The 17,087-nt window shown below is 40.6% G+C and overlaps 2 protein-coding genes across 24 annotated transcripts in view; one reads left to right on the top strand and one right to left on the bottom strand.

Moving 5' to 3' along the window:
* The window catches only part of BLNK (B cell linker), a 101,253-nt gene that overhangs the window by 35,511 nt on the left and 48,655 nt on the right, over positions 1–17,087 (bottom strand). For 2 of the 17 annotated variants that reach the window (XM_065068384.1, XM_065068390.1), the window contains exon 1: positions 13,413–13,742. The exons of 13 other annotated variants lie outside the window; for them this stretch is intronic. In XM_065068384.1, the coding sequence (XP_064924456.1) occupies positions 13,413–13,459 (47 nt within the window). In that variant the 5' untranslated portion in view covers positions 13,460–13,742. Of the gene's footprint in view, positions 1–13,412; positions 13,757–17,087 lie in introns of those variants that run through there. 2 more of the 17 variants (XM_021293753.2, XM_005506971.3) reach the window with 2 other exon arrangements.
* Positions 13,756–17,087, top strand: part of DNTT (DNA nucleotidylexotransferase) — a 172,445-nt gene continuing 169,113 nt past the window's right edge. For 5 of the 7 annotated variants that reach the window (XM_065068400.1, XM_065068399.1, XM_065068393.1 and 2 more), the window contains exon 1: positions 13,822–13,960. The gene's annotated coding sequence lies outside the window, so the exon portion shown is untranslated. Of the gene's footprint in view, positions 13,961–17,087 lie in introns of all 7 variants that reach the window. The other 2 variants (XM_021293757.2, XM_021293755.2) reach the window with 2 other exon arrangements.

Raw genomic sequence — 17,087 nt, 5'->3', positions numbered from 1 at the left:
CCATAAAGTTGAACAAGCTGCAAAAACCAGTCTGTCCAGTTAGAGGCTGAGACTTCTTGAGATGCCAACTGATATAACAGGCTACAACTGATAAGTTTTACAGAGAACTGTATGACTGACTTGTGATTTTAGAGAGACAGGAGAAACAACGAGAGGCAGACAGCAAAGCCTATAGCAAGAGGATTCTCCAAACCTTGAGGGTCTCAAACTGAAGCCTGAAGGACATTCCAGGCTGATGACAAAACTGAAGCACAGAAGGGCATTTACACAATGTTTTGCCTCGATCTGCATATCTGACTAGCTCTCAAATACTTCTTGTCTGGCTCTCAAATATTTTCCTTTGCTTAAGACAGTACTCCACGTAGAGAGTTTCATAGTGGGAAGAACTTATCAGAGCAGCAGTCCTCAGAGTATCTAGGAAATGGAGGCTACCATGGCTCAGTGTAGACAGCCCTTGCTGCAGGTGCGTAACTACAACCTCTTTCTTCACAAGACATCTGAGTCAGGATCTCATAACCAACTAATGCTTATTTTCCAATTATTCTCTTGAGATGAACAGATATTAGAAACATTTGAGGACCTCAATCAGCTAATACTGTAAATAAAAATAATAAGTAATGTTAGTTTTACCTTGAATTGCGTGCAATTAAAGATAATTAAGAGGTGAAACTCAAGAGTTGTTTCTTAACTACAAGCACCAAGTCTACATTCAGCTTGGTTGAGAGCTTTTTATGTAAAGTCAGGCTTGCACATAAAGGTGCAGTCTGTGTCACTTAATCTTTGAAAACATTTTTCAGCAACAGATAGCTACTTTGAGATCCACTGTAATTGTGACAGGTACAGACTGGATGGGACCCTTTGATCAGGAACTCACTGTATAGGGAATAGATTTCCAAACTTGTGCAGATGAGAAGTTTGGAAGACTTTGCTATAGGTGCTCCCCAAAAGTTTTAGGTTTCTTACAAATACCTTAAAAATTCTACATGTTGAAGGGAATAAGAAAAAGATACTTCAACAACTCTTAAAGGGAAGCACTTTCTAGCCCTGTGTTGATTTTTTTAATATCTTATCAGTTTTGACCTCCAACAATTCAGGATTATCAGGTGTATTGATAAAGGAGTCACTAGCTGTGATACATATGTAAAGGAACGTGGAAAGGTTTACCATTGCAAATACAATATACCCTGAAAGGATTTGCTGCATCACAAAATACCTAGCTGTGCTCAAGGACTGGCAGAGCTGCCTTGAGATAAAACAAAATGAAACAAACCCACCCTCTCTTTTGATCTGCTCACAGCTCAGCATATGAAGAATGTGAGTCAAGTGAAGGGCGATGGGTGGGCCTGGCCTATGACATATACCCACTCAAACGTCACCTGGAAGATTTGGGCTCTTTGGCACACAGGCTATCCCACAACAGCTTTCCCAATTAAAATATTATTTTGAATGAGAAAAATATAGATATGAAGAATAATACAGTATGTAATAAGGTTCTGACTCAGATGTGAGGTACGGAGTCCCAGACTTGAGAAAGGGGAGTCTGTCTTAATTTCAGGCAGATTTGTGTAATAAGGAATTCTCCCACTACTTAGATTAATTTTTGAGAAATTGTATTTATCCTTATTCTAAATCTGTGAAGACATTTACAAATATATATGATGTAAATATGTATATCATGGCTCAGAGCAGTGAGTATGAATGGCTCCTCTGTGGCCTCCCCCTGCTCCTGCTAACAGAGAGGGACCTCCTGTGTGCATGAACAGCAGGTTCACCTACTTGTGCACAGCGAATCCAGGACTTTGGACCTTCAGTGACTGCACTGTCAATATTTTAGCTGTACAGCTGCCTACAACACGTGGTAACAGCCCATAGCAAGGGACACCCCTCTGCTGTACGAATGTACTACGACGTCTCTGGGGTGGGAGCGCTGAGCACAGTTGCTGCAGCACATCTGGCTGTGTGCACAGATGTGTGCGTTTGCATCTGGGAGTGGTGCTGGTACCTTTTCTGAAAACAGGGCTGACTGCACCATCAGAAGGGAGTGGTGGCAAAACAAAAACCGGTTTTAAATGAATCACAGGAAGTTTCCTATATTACAAGCGTACTTTTTTGTGTTTATCTGGAGGATTAGAATTTCCGGTGCTAACAGGATTGTCTGAATTATCTGTTGTGCCTCTTGAAAAATCCCCTCCTGCACTCAAAAACCAGTTTCTTTAGTTAAAAAAAGGGCAGAATTTTGAACAGGGTATACTCAAACAGGTCTGCAAGGGAAGCTTTGTAAGCAATATTGTACATTCAGCATTAAGTGACCTGCCTATTCCTTCTCTTCCTCCTAATGTCAGTTAGATCTTAACTGATGAGATTGAATTGGTTTCAAAATAGTAATAATAACTTTTAAAAAATCGTCACACTGTAAATAAACCAGTTTGCACTCCACTTTCATTTCTTATACCTTTTTGAGTACATCTTTATCACTGCCAGGGCATTCTGTAGTTCTGTGTCTAGAAGGTCCCATTTTCTAAATATCACTAATACCTCCATTCACTGTAGGTAGGTACAGTCCCTCATTTTTTGTCTTGAGAAACGCAGCATAACAGATCACATAAAAACACAAAAATAATTGCTTCTTGGTTTTCAGGCAAATTCAAATGCTTAGCATTGGAAACCTAGAATAGGATTTAGGAGGTATAGATATAGACTTCAAACAAAAACATCCCCCCACAAACTCCACCTGCTTCAGCTATTAAGTTTTACAGAAAAGAATCACAAAAAAGCAAGCAGAAAGCAAGCCAGAGTATAATGGAATTTGGAAAATAACCACTAAGCTATTAGGAGATAAATCCCAAAACCTAAAGAGCAGAAAGTTAAAAACCACTACAGCTACCTCTGACATTTGAAAAAAACACATTAAAACATGAAACTAAAGAAGGAACTGCCCAGTATCCTCCTTTACTGCTTCTCACAACACAATTATGTCACCACCTTCTCCCCAGCTGGTCTTTATTTTGTGTTTCTATTACCCTCTAGTTTTATAAACAGGTGTGCAGGTGATCAAACTAAATGTTATTTTTTTCTGGACAAAGGGGAAATCTCCTGTTTTCTTGAGGGGCTGGGGAAGAGGACACGGCCTGCTCACCTAGAAGGAGATTTGTAGAAGTACCGCTTGAGATTTTGAAAAGGTTGAAGCTCTTATCTCGAACTGTCTTCTCAAGCTAAATTAACGAACAAGAAAGTGCCACATTTCTTGCAACAGGCTTCCATTAATACAGTGCTCCTGACACAGTCTTAGTGGAACATGGATCTCAGTGAACTGGATGAGTGTTGTTCATAAGATGTGGTTTTGTATTACTTGCCAGTTTTGTGCATCTAAAACAACCCAATTAATTGTATAACATAACTCCAATCCCTTCCACCTCCCTTCTAATTGCTCAGTACAAAGTAAATGAAAATTCCCCAAACCAGAAAGCATCTAATTCCTCTTGTTAGGCCTCCTTCAGTGCTTCATATGTCCCCATGCACACACCCCTACATCCTATGCTATCTGCAGCAGCGAGGGCGGAATTCCTTTGCAGAGAAACACGGGCTGGCATCAGCTGGCTGGGTTGGAGTTGGGGTTTTCAATGGCTGTTATGTGCGCATAATGCATAAAAATATAGCTGAATTCTTGAGGTGCAATCACAAAGTGCTTCAGTGGCTGCTGGTCTAGGATAGGGTGTTACTGCCCCTCATCTACTCTGGGGGCTTATCGCAGCTCACCCCCTGCAATGCCTTTCACGGTGGGAGAGGAAGACAGTTGGAGCTGGAGGTGGTAACCTGTGACACCAAACCCTCAGTTCAAGGCACTGAGGCTTTGATCTTTATCTGTAAAGCTATCTCAAAGCTGTGAAGAAAAGTTGGAAGAGGCTTGCTCATGGGGAAAAGTCAATTACAGACACCTATCTGAGAGGAAGAAGGAACAACTAATTGTCTTCTGCTGTGTTCTTGAGAAGCACAAGAGGAAATAACTATAAATAGTTTAGTTTTGTCAAGAGTGTTGATTTTTTAAAAAGTCTGAATAACATCATATTCTGCTCACTTTTCAATCATCCACTTCTTTGTCTAAAGGTAAACCCCACAATTAGAGCAGATTAGTGTTTACACAGTACACACAGAAGCACAGAAAGGCTAAATATTGATTATACTTTTAATCTTCATATGCCCTCTACGTAATTGTCACAAAGAAGCTATAAATCTCTCGTACTAGTAAGTACGATCTTAGAGTGAGTAAATGAGAATATGTAGCATATAAAGGCATGATACAGCTTTGACACAAATCAGTCCTCACATGAAATTAAATAGTATAATTGCTTTAAGGTGACTGGGAATTCTGTGCATTAAAAGAACCTATGCAGATTTGTCTGTGGGGCTGAGACAACCAAAGCCCTACCAATGACACCAACTGCCTGGTGGAACTGCTTCCTTGTTTTAGATCAAGGCTGAGGCTTGTTCTGAGTACATGTGGTCAGTATATCAATACCAAAGATTTCATGTGTTTAAATTGTATAGTATTTTTTGCAGTTACATTTTTCTTTCATTTAGCAGAGAAGACTAGTAGACTCGGTTCCTGTTGTTTTTCTTTACTCCTTGTGGGGGCTTCACAGTTATTTTTGAATATCAGAAAGCAGTGATGGCCAGGCATTTTTTAGTACAACTTTAAAAAATATAGATACTTAATAATAGCCGAAGGCATTTCAGGTTTGGACACCTCTCCTATCCAGCTTGCTCTCCCCTTTATCCTGACTGAATAATAGTGATACAGTAAGTAGTACAGAAAATAATTAGCTATTTTAATATGTCAAATGAGCATTGCACGTCACAAAAAGTTAAAAGACATTTTCTGTTCTGTAACTGGCAAGCTCTGTTCCGAGCCTTTTTGGTTAACTGATCCCTTCCATGCACTAGATGTTTGCATATGAGCTGACATATTAAAAACCAACCAAACAAAAAACAAACAAAAAACCCACACAGAAGCTACATTCACAAGGTTTACTAATTTTTTTTCTGAAATGTTTGCAAGCAGCAGAAGGGAACTAAACACATTAGATTACTGTAAAATACAGTTCCAGTTAAAACTGAGTGCTGTACCTCCCTGAAGGACTAGTACCCTACAGCCTGGTAGGTGAAGGAGAGCAAGGACAGAAATGTAAGAGTAAAGTGATTTTTATATTTCACCAAAAGAGGAACCACAAAATCATTACTGGGAAGAAAATAAAGACAAGATGTGGTATGGACCCAGAACATTACCATTTGTCAGTGGTAACATTACTTTTAGTCACAATTCTAGAAGCATTTTTTGGAAGGTGAGAGAACATTTCTGCCATTTGTGCAGGCATGTAGATTGAAAGGCTACTACAGGCACATGAGTGACATGAAAGTGAATGAAAAAGTAAGAGAACTTAGTGAATTGAACACAAAGATGAAGGCTTAATTTTGATTTGGTGTTCTAGAGTGAGTTCTTTTGCTTTTCCTCCTCTTTCACAAATTTCAAATCTGCCACTGTAGTTCTTGTCACCTATCAAAGGACATTGAAAAAGTCTGTCTAACTATGTAATGGGCTTGACCAAGGTCTAGCCAGATGTTTAAGCACATGTCTAACTTCAACTACCCTAAAGTTTGTTAAGTACTTAAATTTTGTGTTAAGGTCCTGCTAACCTGGGCACACAAGCACTGAAATGAAATGAATAAATTCACTTCATGACCTGAGTGCAACCTTCAGTGTCTTCATGTCATTTAAAATTGCAACTAAAATACTCTCCTAATGTAGAGATTTTAATCCAGTAAATTCACAAACTGTGAAAGGATTAAAAAAAAAAAAAAATGGGTGATTTTTCCATGGGCTGGAAAACTTTGTGGGCTCAACAGATACAAGTCAAGGTGCTGTGTGTACTAGAGAAAAGGGAGGCTTTTCTAAACAACCTCTTAACTCTTTCTCTTAAACTAAAGTTCATTTATACGCACAATAGTCTGCATTTGCCCTACCAAATAGTGCTCTGCCAGCCAGATAAAACAGACCAAAGCTTCTAGATATGGCAGTAAACTTGAAATGCTCCAGTTAGCCTACTCCCACAGACAACATAATCCCAGATGTCTTAACACTGCCCAATATTCACCAATCTCTAAGATAGTAGCTTGTATATACATAGGTTCTAGATACACCAAGTAGATGTAAAAAGTGAAGAGAATCAATAATTTCAGGATTTTCATAAATTTAAATTGCTTTTTTGTAAAGTTTTTCTTAAAAAAGTACTGCATTATTGATCTGTTCATACTTGCCCAGCATGGATAAGAGTAAAGGAAAAAAACCCATTGGTGGATTTTCAGCATGGTTTTTAAACTGTCTTTTATGGCCCAGTACTTATTATCCGATAAAATTTTTCCCTCTTTCAGGCATTTTCTTTACAGGAATGCCCAAGCTGGAAGGAGACAGGAACTCTCTCCTGTTACTCACTAAAGCATAACATTTTTCTTCTCTTATGACTTCCATTTTTTTTTCTTACCCATTAGCAACTTGCTCGAGTCCTGTAAAACTTATAGCAAAATTTGCAATGTTGTATTTTACACCTTTAGCATTACATTTATCATGAATTATTAAACCTTATGCCTTTAGCATTAGATGTGGGGTGGCACTGGCAGTTATCTAGTAGAGGCTACTCACGCATCTATCCATTTTGTTTATTTTGTACTGAAGTCTATTAAATTTCGTAACAACTTTAGAGAAGCGTTTTGGTCACTAGGGTGACACGGCCACTTCAATGGAACCCACATGGACTGCCATTGAAAACGGAAGTTCTGCTCCTCTCTGCCTTCAGCGCTTACCCAGATATGATGAATCATGGAGCTTCCAGCTGGGAAACTAACTTCTTTTTTCTTTTGCCAGTTTAGATATGAGCAGGATCAGATCCAGCTTTATCACATGGTCATGGGAAGCCCAGTGCCAGTGAGGCAGAGATGAGAGGCAGGGCAAGCAGTGTATTTGAAATGTGGAAGAAAGGGATGTGCTCTTTTGGCAGCAGCTCAGACCTACGCCAGGTTAAGCTGTCCATGTAAGTACAGCTTCAGTAGCAAGCTACCTCTGTGCTTCTTGCAGAGAAGCCTAAAGCGTCTATGTTTTGAGACATGAAGGAATCATTTAGCCTTATAGTATAGCAACTTGTATTAATAGGTTACTTCACCCAGTTGGCCTTGCATTAAGGTTGAAAAAATATATGCTCATCTTTTTAATATTATTGCCTCAGGATGCATTATTTTAATTCTTTCTCAAATATTTATTATGTAGTATATAATTTACATTCAGTTTGTAAACATCTAGCATTTCATGTCCAGAAAGTTAGCTTGTTCAAAAGGTATATACTAACAGATTAGGAATAAAGATGCTAAAAGAATCTCCAAGCTTCTCTTACACCTCAGTCATTTACTATGGCTGTCACAGAACAAACGTATTTACACAGTATGTAAAGTCCTCTACAGTTTACCAAAAATCTCAGATAGTTCCATACAGCCAAATGAGAAAATACTGTCACTTTCAGCCATTCTTTTCCATTAGTTTTCAAATTCTCTGCTGAGAACATAAAACCAGTGATAGGGGTTTTCTAAAAGAGATATTTGCTTATCTATCATATTGTAACATGCTTCAGGGTACTTAGACTATAAAAGTTGTTACATAAAACTAAAATTGGCCCTCTAATGCAGCAACCATTTAAAACTACATGAAATATATTAGAAAAAACACTACATAATGAGCAGATATATTCTTTTCTGATGATCAGGGACTTATAAATCATCTGCACAAGTGAAGATGTCTAAAAATGACTTTTAACTGATTCCTGCAGTTGTATGCATACCTACAAAAGCAGTGTTTTTGTGGCATTTCCATTAAATACATCAAAGAGTGGGTCACAAATTTTGGTATCCAGCACTCCGCACAGCTGCATGTGCTACAGTTTTCTGAAAAATGCTGAAAAATTATTATGCCAAGTTTTCTGGAATTATTTTATTTTTTCCATGGCCAATTATATTAATTCATTGGGTTGTTTTGTTGGCAATTGGTCATTTATTATTATTATTATTATTTTTTTTTTTTTTTAAAAGAGCCAAATCTTTTGATCCAATACATACTGCTAGCTTTTGCCAAATAACTGACAGTCACCGAACTAACATTCGTGATTGCTATAGTTGGCAAATGCCTCTATGGGCAGTTATTTTGGCAAAACTACAATATCACTCGAAGGCCTAAATTTTATTTGGAAGAGTGTGCATATGAGGCTGGAATAAGCTATGCCAGTGACTAAACAATTTTGTCAGCACGAGTAAAATGAAACTACGGGTACTATATAAGCACAGCTGATCTTGTGAACAGACTATACTCTTACACTGCTACCTATATACAGAGATTAAACCAGGGCTCTTCTCTATAGTTTCAACATTATATCACATCATTTTGTCCACATTTCATTTAAAACATAGGTTGATCACTGTCACACTTAAACACACTTTTCTACAAACAGCGTCATAAGCAGGAAATTCTGTATGAGGATAATTTACTATGCAGCAATTTAGGTTTAGGAAAAAAAGAGTGCTTTGTGGTGTTTCACATTTTTTTTTACTTTAAAGGGATTCTTATCATGAAATGTTTGTGCAGAAGGAAGGGAAGAAAGGAGGACAAATATAGATGGTGGAGGTGATGCTCCGCCACAGCAAGGGCAGTGGGAGAAGCAACAGGAGGATTTGACTGGGGAAGTCACAAGGGGGGTGGAAAAAGGGATTTTTACAGTAGTATTTGGGGAAGTTTGCATTTTGTATCTCATTCCATTCCAAAGTCCAGAGGTGAAACAGATTCATGACCTGTCTAAACAAACAGAAGGCTAGAGGAAATAAAGATTAGAGAGCTTCATCATCTAATCACAATCCCATGCTTTGACAAACAAGACCTAACAATCCTATAGAAAGAAGTTTTGTTTGTACTCATCAGCAATGGAACTGGTGACCTCCTTTCCCCCTGCATCTGCAAAATACAACTTCAAAGACTGCATACAGTTAGCACTGTGATTTAATGTGACTCTGCATTCAGCCTACATTTTGTTGAGCTAAAATGCAGGTGTGCCACAAAAGCTACTGCCGTGACAAAGCGTACTGCACAGTGGAAAGTTGTCAGGAGAAACTAGAGGCTGAGACAGAAGGCTGCTGGAGGTGGCAATGGGTGGTGACCCACAGGACCTTAATGGCTATTATGCCCTTACGGTATGAGGGCAGAGGCAGAGGAGGCTTTTGCTACAAAGAGGAGAAGAACAGAGCAGGTAGAAGAGGAGAAGGCATGGGGCCATGACTTGTGAGGAGGGGATAGCGATGAACAACTAGAAAGCGTTGGTCTAGAAAAACCTCATATGCAGAACAGTACTGATTTGGGCTTTTATAACACTGTGCAGTGTACAAGGAACTGGACACGGCATACACTTTCGTCTGAAGTTTGTACGACTAAAAAGGGGAAAAGATGTTAAAGTTGAATGTGGACTTTGGTGCCCCATTCTGTCACAGGGAACATTCTCTAACTTACTTTCAAACTCCATTTTCTTTCCTGCTTGAGTTAATTTTTGTTCTTTTGTTTTGTTCCCATCCACTGATGCAATAAACTATGTTAAAATCTGTCTTGCTACAATTCACTATTAACAGGAATTAGTAGAACTACTGTAATAATATATTCTCTTTCAGTGCAAAACTAATGTTCAGATACTTCCCATTCATTTTCTCAAAAGGTAAATATTACCATCTAGGAATAGGAAGTTTTATCATAGGGATCAGTTTACAGTTAAATATAATTTCATTCCCAAATCAATTAAGAATTTCAAGAGGAAATGGTACTAAAAATCCTCTGGTAAAGAAAAGATGTAGTAGTCACAGTCAAGCTGTCTCTATCAGTAGAAAATCAGTGAAGACCATTAATACCTTCAAATTGGATAGACAACTAATGGACATTCAGGTCTTAAAGAAACTCCTCTTGATTTTAATAGAATCGCAACGTAAACCTTCCTGTTTAGCAAGGGATGTTAAAACAAAATATTGCAAATAGATCGATGCACTTGTCCAACCTGAGAAGCAAAGTCAGTTGCTTTTTTCACTTGCTTTTCATTTGAGAGCTATGGTTGGAGATACTGGTTTTAAGGTTTTTAGGAGGAGGAAAGGGGTTGGGGAAGAACTACTGTAAATTAATGAAGTCATCTGAAATGAACATGAAAATGTGCTCTTGGAAAAGTCTGTTTGCAATCTGGAAGTTGTTGACTGCATGACCTTAGGGAAGTGAAAGCATGTGGTATGCTTCTGGTTCATACCACAGTTTCCCTGTCACTGCAGTGGTGATGGTAATGATGCTTTTGAAAAGGACTGTATGGTACACAACTAAAGACAGCTACGAGCAGAGGGCCATTATCAAGGTGTGTGGTCATAATAAAAAAAATACTATAGAAATGCTATAACAGTCACTTATCGTCGCTAGAAATTATTTAAAGACCAGGAATCATAGGCTCACAGCCTAAGGAAGTTGAACCACAAAAGAATCTGCAAGTTTAGTCCTGTATTTTTTGAGTTGCTAATGTTCTGTTACCTTCACTGCCTGCCATCACCAATTATGAGTGCATCTATTTATGTATACATTTGTAGCATAATTTTTTTTTTCAGAAGTTCAGGCTAAAATCAAGGCACACTAGAGCCTACAACAGCAGCATGGCTATTGCTACTCATGCATTCATTCCACACTTCAGAAAACCATTCAAAAGTACCAAATCATTTGGATGCACCACAAATTAATTTATCTCATGATACATAACCAAACTTTGGAATAAATATTTCTTGACTATGTAGAAGCATTTAGAACACACAATGTAAACTGAGGGAATACTTCTATAATACTGTGTGTACCTTATAACGAACACTATATAAAATAATACTGGAGTTTCATGAAGTTCCAGCATTCCTATCCAACTGATATTAAAGCTCATTGAGTGACAACTGCAAACAATGTCCATACGACAACAAGATAGTTAAAAGTGCACATAAGAACACTTACAGTTCTTACTGTTTCAATAAACAAACAAATGGAATATTCTCAGAATGCAGATCTGACACAAGACTTCTTAATGCAACTAAAAGCTAGGTCTAGTAGGCTGAAATATACCCATGGAGAATAGATGAGCTGAGCAAAACCACATATATCTAGTTTTTCAGGTCTATGCTTAAAAAAAAAAAAAAAAAAAAAAAAAAAAAAAAAAAATCAAAAGCTCTACTCTCAAACACTGACTCAACAGCAATGCTACTTTAATTTTTGCTGCTACAAAGCAGAAATTTTAAGAAACATCTCTTTAGAAAAATGTGAACTATAATTACACCAGTTGAAACTATGCTTGCTAGGAATATTTCTTGACATTGCATCTTGGCATATGGAGGAAGGTGGGTTTTTAACATAACTATTTCATTCATGTAAGATTCAGTGCAAACTCTGAACCATCTATGTGTCAGCCATGCAGATAGGAGGCTATATTAGGAAGTCAGCTGCACCGTCAACAACTCACATAGTGCAAGGGGGTATTCGGCTGTTTCAAAGAAGAAATGGCTGCCACCATGTAATGCTGATCCCCTCCTGTATTTGACCAGCTCTGCTAAATTTATTCTATCAATATGTACTCATGGAAAGTTCTGCCCTAACTCCAAAAAATCCTGATATTGTAGTATAACCATGTAGCCAAGTATCCAGGTTTCTATCTAAGGAACCATTTTAACATGCTCAAATCAAAGCACGCATGCAGTGAGAACATTCATGTTGGAGAAATGTGTGCTCGAGTGGTCCCTGCACAACTAGGGTGAACTAGCTATAAGGGGGAGAGACCCTACCCTCTCCTCTTCGTTACTCTGAAATGACATTAAAACTTTAGACTAGATGAAGAGAGTCAGCCAGTGGTAAAGATGCAGCAGGAGTGTGATGGTTGCCGTTCCAGTTTAGGGCTTTTGAATCAGTTCACAAGTTGTGGACCACTATAACCCTCACATGTAAATCCTCCCCTGTAGCCTTGAAAGTAATCCTGCTTTAATTGTTTGCAAAGGTGCAGAAAATGCATCCCAGCTACAATTTTATCACAGTAAATTAAGTATTTTATTTCTTTATGCACCAGTAACTGTACTGATGGCATCAAGCTTTCCATTGTCTCACTCAGCTTATTATCTTGAGGTACCTAGTTCAGACCAACATTGAGTCCTGACACCATTTAGACTATTTTAGACTATTTAAAGTGATCAATTGGACACAGTGAGGAAATTCAGTCTTCTTTCCCCTGCCCATTGAGCCTTCCACAGAGTTCGTGCCTGGGCTGTAGGATGCAGTTTGCTAGGCTTTTATTAGGCACACCTGACCAAGGAATAAGGGTGACTGTAGCTCTTCAAATACACACCCCACATACACCCCCCCCCCACCCCCCCCCACAATATTTCAACAGTATGGAAAGCAAAGATATCAAGAAATGCCATTCCATCAAAATTAGTTTTACAAGGGATTATTCTGATTTGCATGAAGGCTTCTGGGGAGAGGAAGAATTGAGAATGGTTTATAAATTAATATCAAGTGCTTAAGTATGAGTTATTTTAGGAAAAAAATATTTTTCACTATTTCATTCTTATTTTTCAGGGTAAGAAAAAGTTTCCACACTACTTTAATCTGAAACAGGACTTCTTTTAACTATTCAGGAAGAAAGAAAGTCACAATGAAAGAGCCTTGAATTGCCAACTCCACCAGCACACCAGTTGAGTCACACTAAAAATACTTCAGTAATGGTCAGCTTCTCCTTTTTCTCCTCTCAAACCCTGTATTTAACATTGTTCTCCTTCACTTAGGAACATTTCCCGTTTTCAAGTACCCTCTATTCCACCAGACCTTTTGAAGATTAGGAAATATTACAGAACTTAACTGCAAAAGCCATTATCGTAGGACACTCTGATTAAACCACTCAGAAATTAATTAAATGTTTCTAATTTGCATAAGGCTCATACATCTTCGTGAGTCAAAGCTCTGAAAACAGACACTTAAAAAATAGTCTTTTCACTGGAAATGAAACAGACACATTTTCCTTTGAAATCCGTGCGCGATTAATTGCTCGAGACCTGTGTTTACCTCCCGCGCTTCCCTGTACCGCCCTGGCGACCAGTAATAACTTCGTTTCACCCTAAAACTTCTGTCATCTTCCCCGTGCCTCAGGGCTTCCCAGTGCTCCCCAACGCCACTGCGGGAAGCGGCTCCGTGTCACCCCTCCCGCCCGGACCCCGCCGACCTCCGCGCCCGCAAGAGCCCCCTCGCTGCCCCGCTCCCCACTCGCGACCGAGACGGGACCAGCCCCTACCTCAACTTCTCCCCAGCCGGCACAGCCAGCTTGTTCAGCCTGTCCATGCTCCACGCTGCACCGGGATACCCCGCGCTGGTCCCGACCCGGCACCTGCCGGTGCGGCTGCTTCCTCCTGCCGGGCTGAGCCGAGCTCAGGTCGGCTCCACTCCGCTCCCTCCTGAGGCCGTGACTCGGAGCACAGCAGAAACTTGTCCGACAAGATAAGCCTCCGCTGGGTTAAATCGTGGCCGCTGCCGTGACCGGCTGCTGAAGCCTCGCTTCGTCCTACCCGCAGGCACTAGCAGACGAGGGATCGGTGCTTGAGGCGCCCAGCCCGGCCCCGCCGTCCGCCTCCGCCCCGTCCGGCGACGCGCACAGGTGGCGGCGGAACCGGACGCCCAGGTGCAGCTTTTGGAAGCAAACGCGAGTCCTCACTAATCCGCTCCTCCCTTCAGACCTTTCCGAGTGCCTCAGTGAAGCGCTGGCTTGGTCTTAGAGGAAGGTGAGCCAGCAGTTCGGAGCCCCGGGTGTTACGGGAGCTGGGTCTACGTAAGCTGCAGGAGCAGGTAACCCCCCTCTGTTGTGCATCCAGCCCCAGGTGACTTCCCAGGGTACGAGCACTGATGTAGGCACTTGACTGCCTTCTCGTTCTCCTCCCTGCTCCTCTCCACTTCCTAAGGAAGATGTGTCAAGCAGCAACATGCTGCTGGGGGGACTTTTCACTTCCCAGAAGTTCTCCAGCAAAACCAGAGAAAATAATCTCATTATCCCCAGCGTTCTGAATATAACTGTCAGGGGAAAAAAACAGAAACAAAACCAACCAAACACCCCTCCCACCCCCAAACCCAACACATTTCTCACCCTGTTTCTTAAACTAAGGCAAGAGCAAACTCTGATCCTTTTAGGGACACTTGACAGTTCCCACCCAAGATGTAGGTAGCTGATTTGTGTTTTATGGCTCTGATATCCCTGAGCCTGGGATTTTTTTTTTTTTTTTTTTTGCTTAGTCTTGGGCTCAGCCATTTTTTCCTCCTTAAAGATGAACTTTGTAGGCAGATGGTTGCTTCTGAGGGCCAATGTAAGCAGATATTTGTGTTCAGCATTTATCCTGAAGTGCTGATTAATTTGAATTCTGCACCTTTGAAGGATGACTCTTGTCACTCTCTTTCTGTATCTTTGGTCTGTCTGCAGCTGAGTTTAGAAGCTAAGGCTGTTATACACAGGAAACTTTTTCTTTAAAAAAAAAAAGTACATCTGTATCATGTTAATGTTTTGATAAGTGCAAGATATTATGAGGACACCCAAAGTTATTTCTTGAGGGGATTCTCATGCCACTTAGACTGGATTTTCACATGGATGTGTGTCGTCCACAGATTGTACTGACTATAGTTTTTTCTTGTGAAAATGTAGTGGCAAAAACAGACTTTCCTTGTTAGTGTAGATGACTGTGAGGAAATAGTTTGCCATGAGATTTTCGTCTTTGATAACAGCATTGTGCTGATCTTGACCTGGCTGACACTTTTGATATTTGAGCTTTCAAAATGGAAATCACTGGATATTTGCATACAGTATTTCCCTAGGGAGGGCCCATAGTGAAAAAATAGCCCCTTTTGGGGTATCTTATAATGTTTATGGAATTTAAGGAATAACATATAATGTTGAATGTCATTTATTACACAAATATCTGGAATTCTACCCTGCATTGTGTCTAGTTGTGAACTGGACACCTTTGCAAGTTTGCTCCCTGAAAGTTATTTTGAAAATTCGATCAATTTTGAATTAGTTGGAGTTAACACTGGCATTATGAAGAAGTGGCTATATATACATTGCAGTGTCACTTTACTTTTTGTTTATATAATCTTCCTGTTATATCTAAGCTTATATCAGAATACAGAATTTGCTCAGTAGGCTCATGCAGTGATTTCTATTACACAACAACTGCCTTTTGCCTGACTGTCACAGAAATCCCAGACCGTTTCCCTTGGAGATCTTTGGTGGCAGCCTGTGATTTTCACTGTCATACTGGTTTCGCCTGGTTTCTTCCTGACTCAACAGTTCATAGGTTTAGTTTGAATGCTCTGCAGAGCCTGGTGCAGAGGGCTTTCATCCCTGTCCTTGCAGCGCTGTCATCTCCCTGCTGCTGGCTGGGAAGGAGCTGCTGCTGCTGCCTCGTGCTTAGGGCAGTCCCCAGGTCCCCTGTGCTCAGGGCTTGGTGACAGTGTGGCTCATGCAGCATCTCTCATCCCTGTAATCTGCTGGCCCACTTGTTTGTGTAGCTGTGGTAAAGCAGACTGGGGAGTGATCCAGCAAAAAGTCAGGAAAAAGGGGGCTTTAAACACATAAGTTCCCTCCTGATTTTTTTTTTTTTTTTTTGGTGCACAGATGTTTGTGAGAGTGCAGCACAGGGTGGGAGGAAGAGGGTGTGTAACTGCTTAGACCAGTGCTGCTGTCAACAAGTTACTCCTAAGAAAGTCTCCATTGCACAAGAGTTGTTCATGAGATTTTGTGGCATCTCCCATGAGGCCAGCCCACTGGTTATACCTCAGCCTGTTTGCTTCTTCTGTGCACACACATGGCCCGATACACAGCCTTGCTTTACTTTAATATCTGTAAGAGGTTTGTAGGCAACCTCCCCACACACGCCCTTTCCTACTACTCCATCCAGGCTTGTTTTCACCTGTCCAGAAAGCAGTACAATGAAAGGAGGTAAATACTTGTCCTCACAGCGCTGGGCCTCTGAATGCTTGCATGGGCCATATCTTAATTCTCTTTTTATCCCATGCTAACAAGACATACGGACCCTAGGATTTTTACTTGGGGAGAAAAGAGCCTTGTCCTAGAATGAGCAGCAGTCACAGGTACCTGGTGATGTGGGCTATGCTGGCTCTCTTTGCTCATGCAGAACACGGACAAAAAATAAATTAGCTCCTTCACCCTCAATGAGCACGTACTGGACCCAGTATCCTAAGTTAATCTTAAACCTAAGCCATCTAAGAGAGGTTTTCTCCTGGCCACCTTGGAATATGCTCTTCCTAGGAAACCAGTAGAGAGTCAAGTGCAAAGTCCTGTAATTAAGAGAAGAAAGCCACCCTCCCACAAATGTCAAATGAAGCCTTTCTATTTACAGTGAAATTCTTCCTCTTCCCCATTTTAAATGTGTATGTGCATCAAAACCATCTAGATCTGAACAGTGTAGCCTCACCAAAAAATGACTACAGCCTGCTTGGCCCTTTCTGATCTGCCTCCAAATCAGCCTATCTGGCCATCTACCCTGGTGTTGAGAAAGCCTGTTTGGATGCTACAAGATAGGACAACCACTAGAGAAAAACCTTAAACAAAGAACACATTCAAGCCCCTTCCAACAGCCCTAGGCCTCTTCATTTTCCCAGCAGGTGGTTTCAGATTCCAAACTTCTGGCCCATGTTTGGACTGATCTTGTCTATGGTCAAGAGGGTTTTTGTGTAGTCAATACAGAGAGGAGCAAACCACTGACAAGTTTGCAGCTGACAAGGAGAGCCCTGCAGACCTGCACCAGGGACAGAGCAAGAGAGCAGCAGCAGTTCCTCCATCCCTCCAGTGTTACTCATCGCCCCAAAATAGTGTCTCTGGGAACACTGTCAGGAGAGGGGGCCAGGGCCTTCATAACCCCCACTCCAGGAAACACCCTGCCTTCCCCTTCAGGAGCCCTGGGAG

Source organism: Columba livia, chromosome 6, assembly GCF_036013475.1.
Source record: "Columba livia isolate bColLiv1 breed racing homer chromosome 6, bColLiv1.pat.W.v2, whole genome shotgun sequence".
NCBI lineage: Eukaryota > Metazoa > Chordata > Aves > Columbiformes > Columbidae > Columba > Columba livia.
Note: the sequence above shows the minus strand (reverse complement) of the source record. Positions and strands in the feature narration are given on the sequence as shown.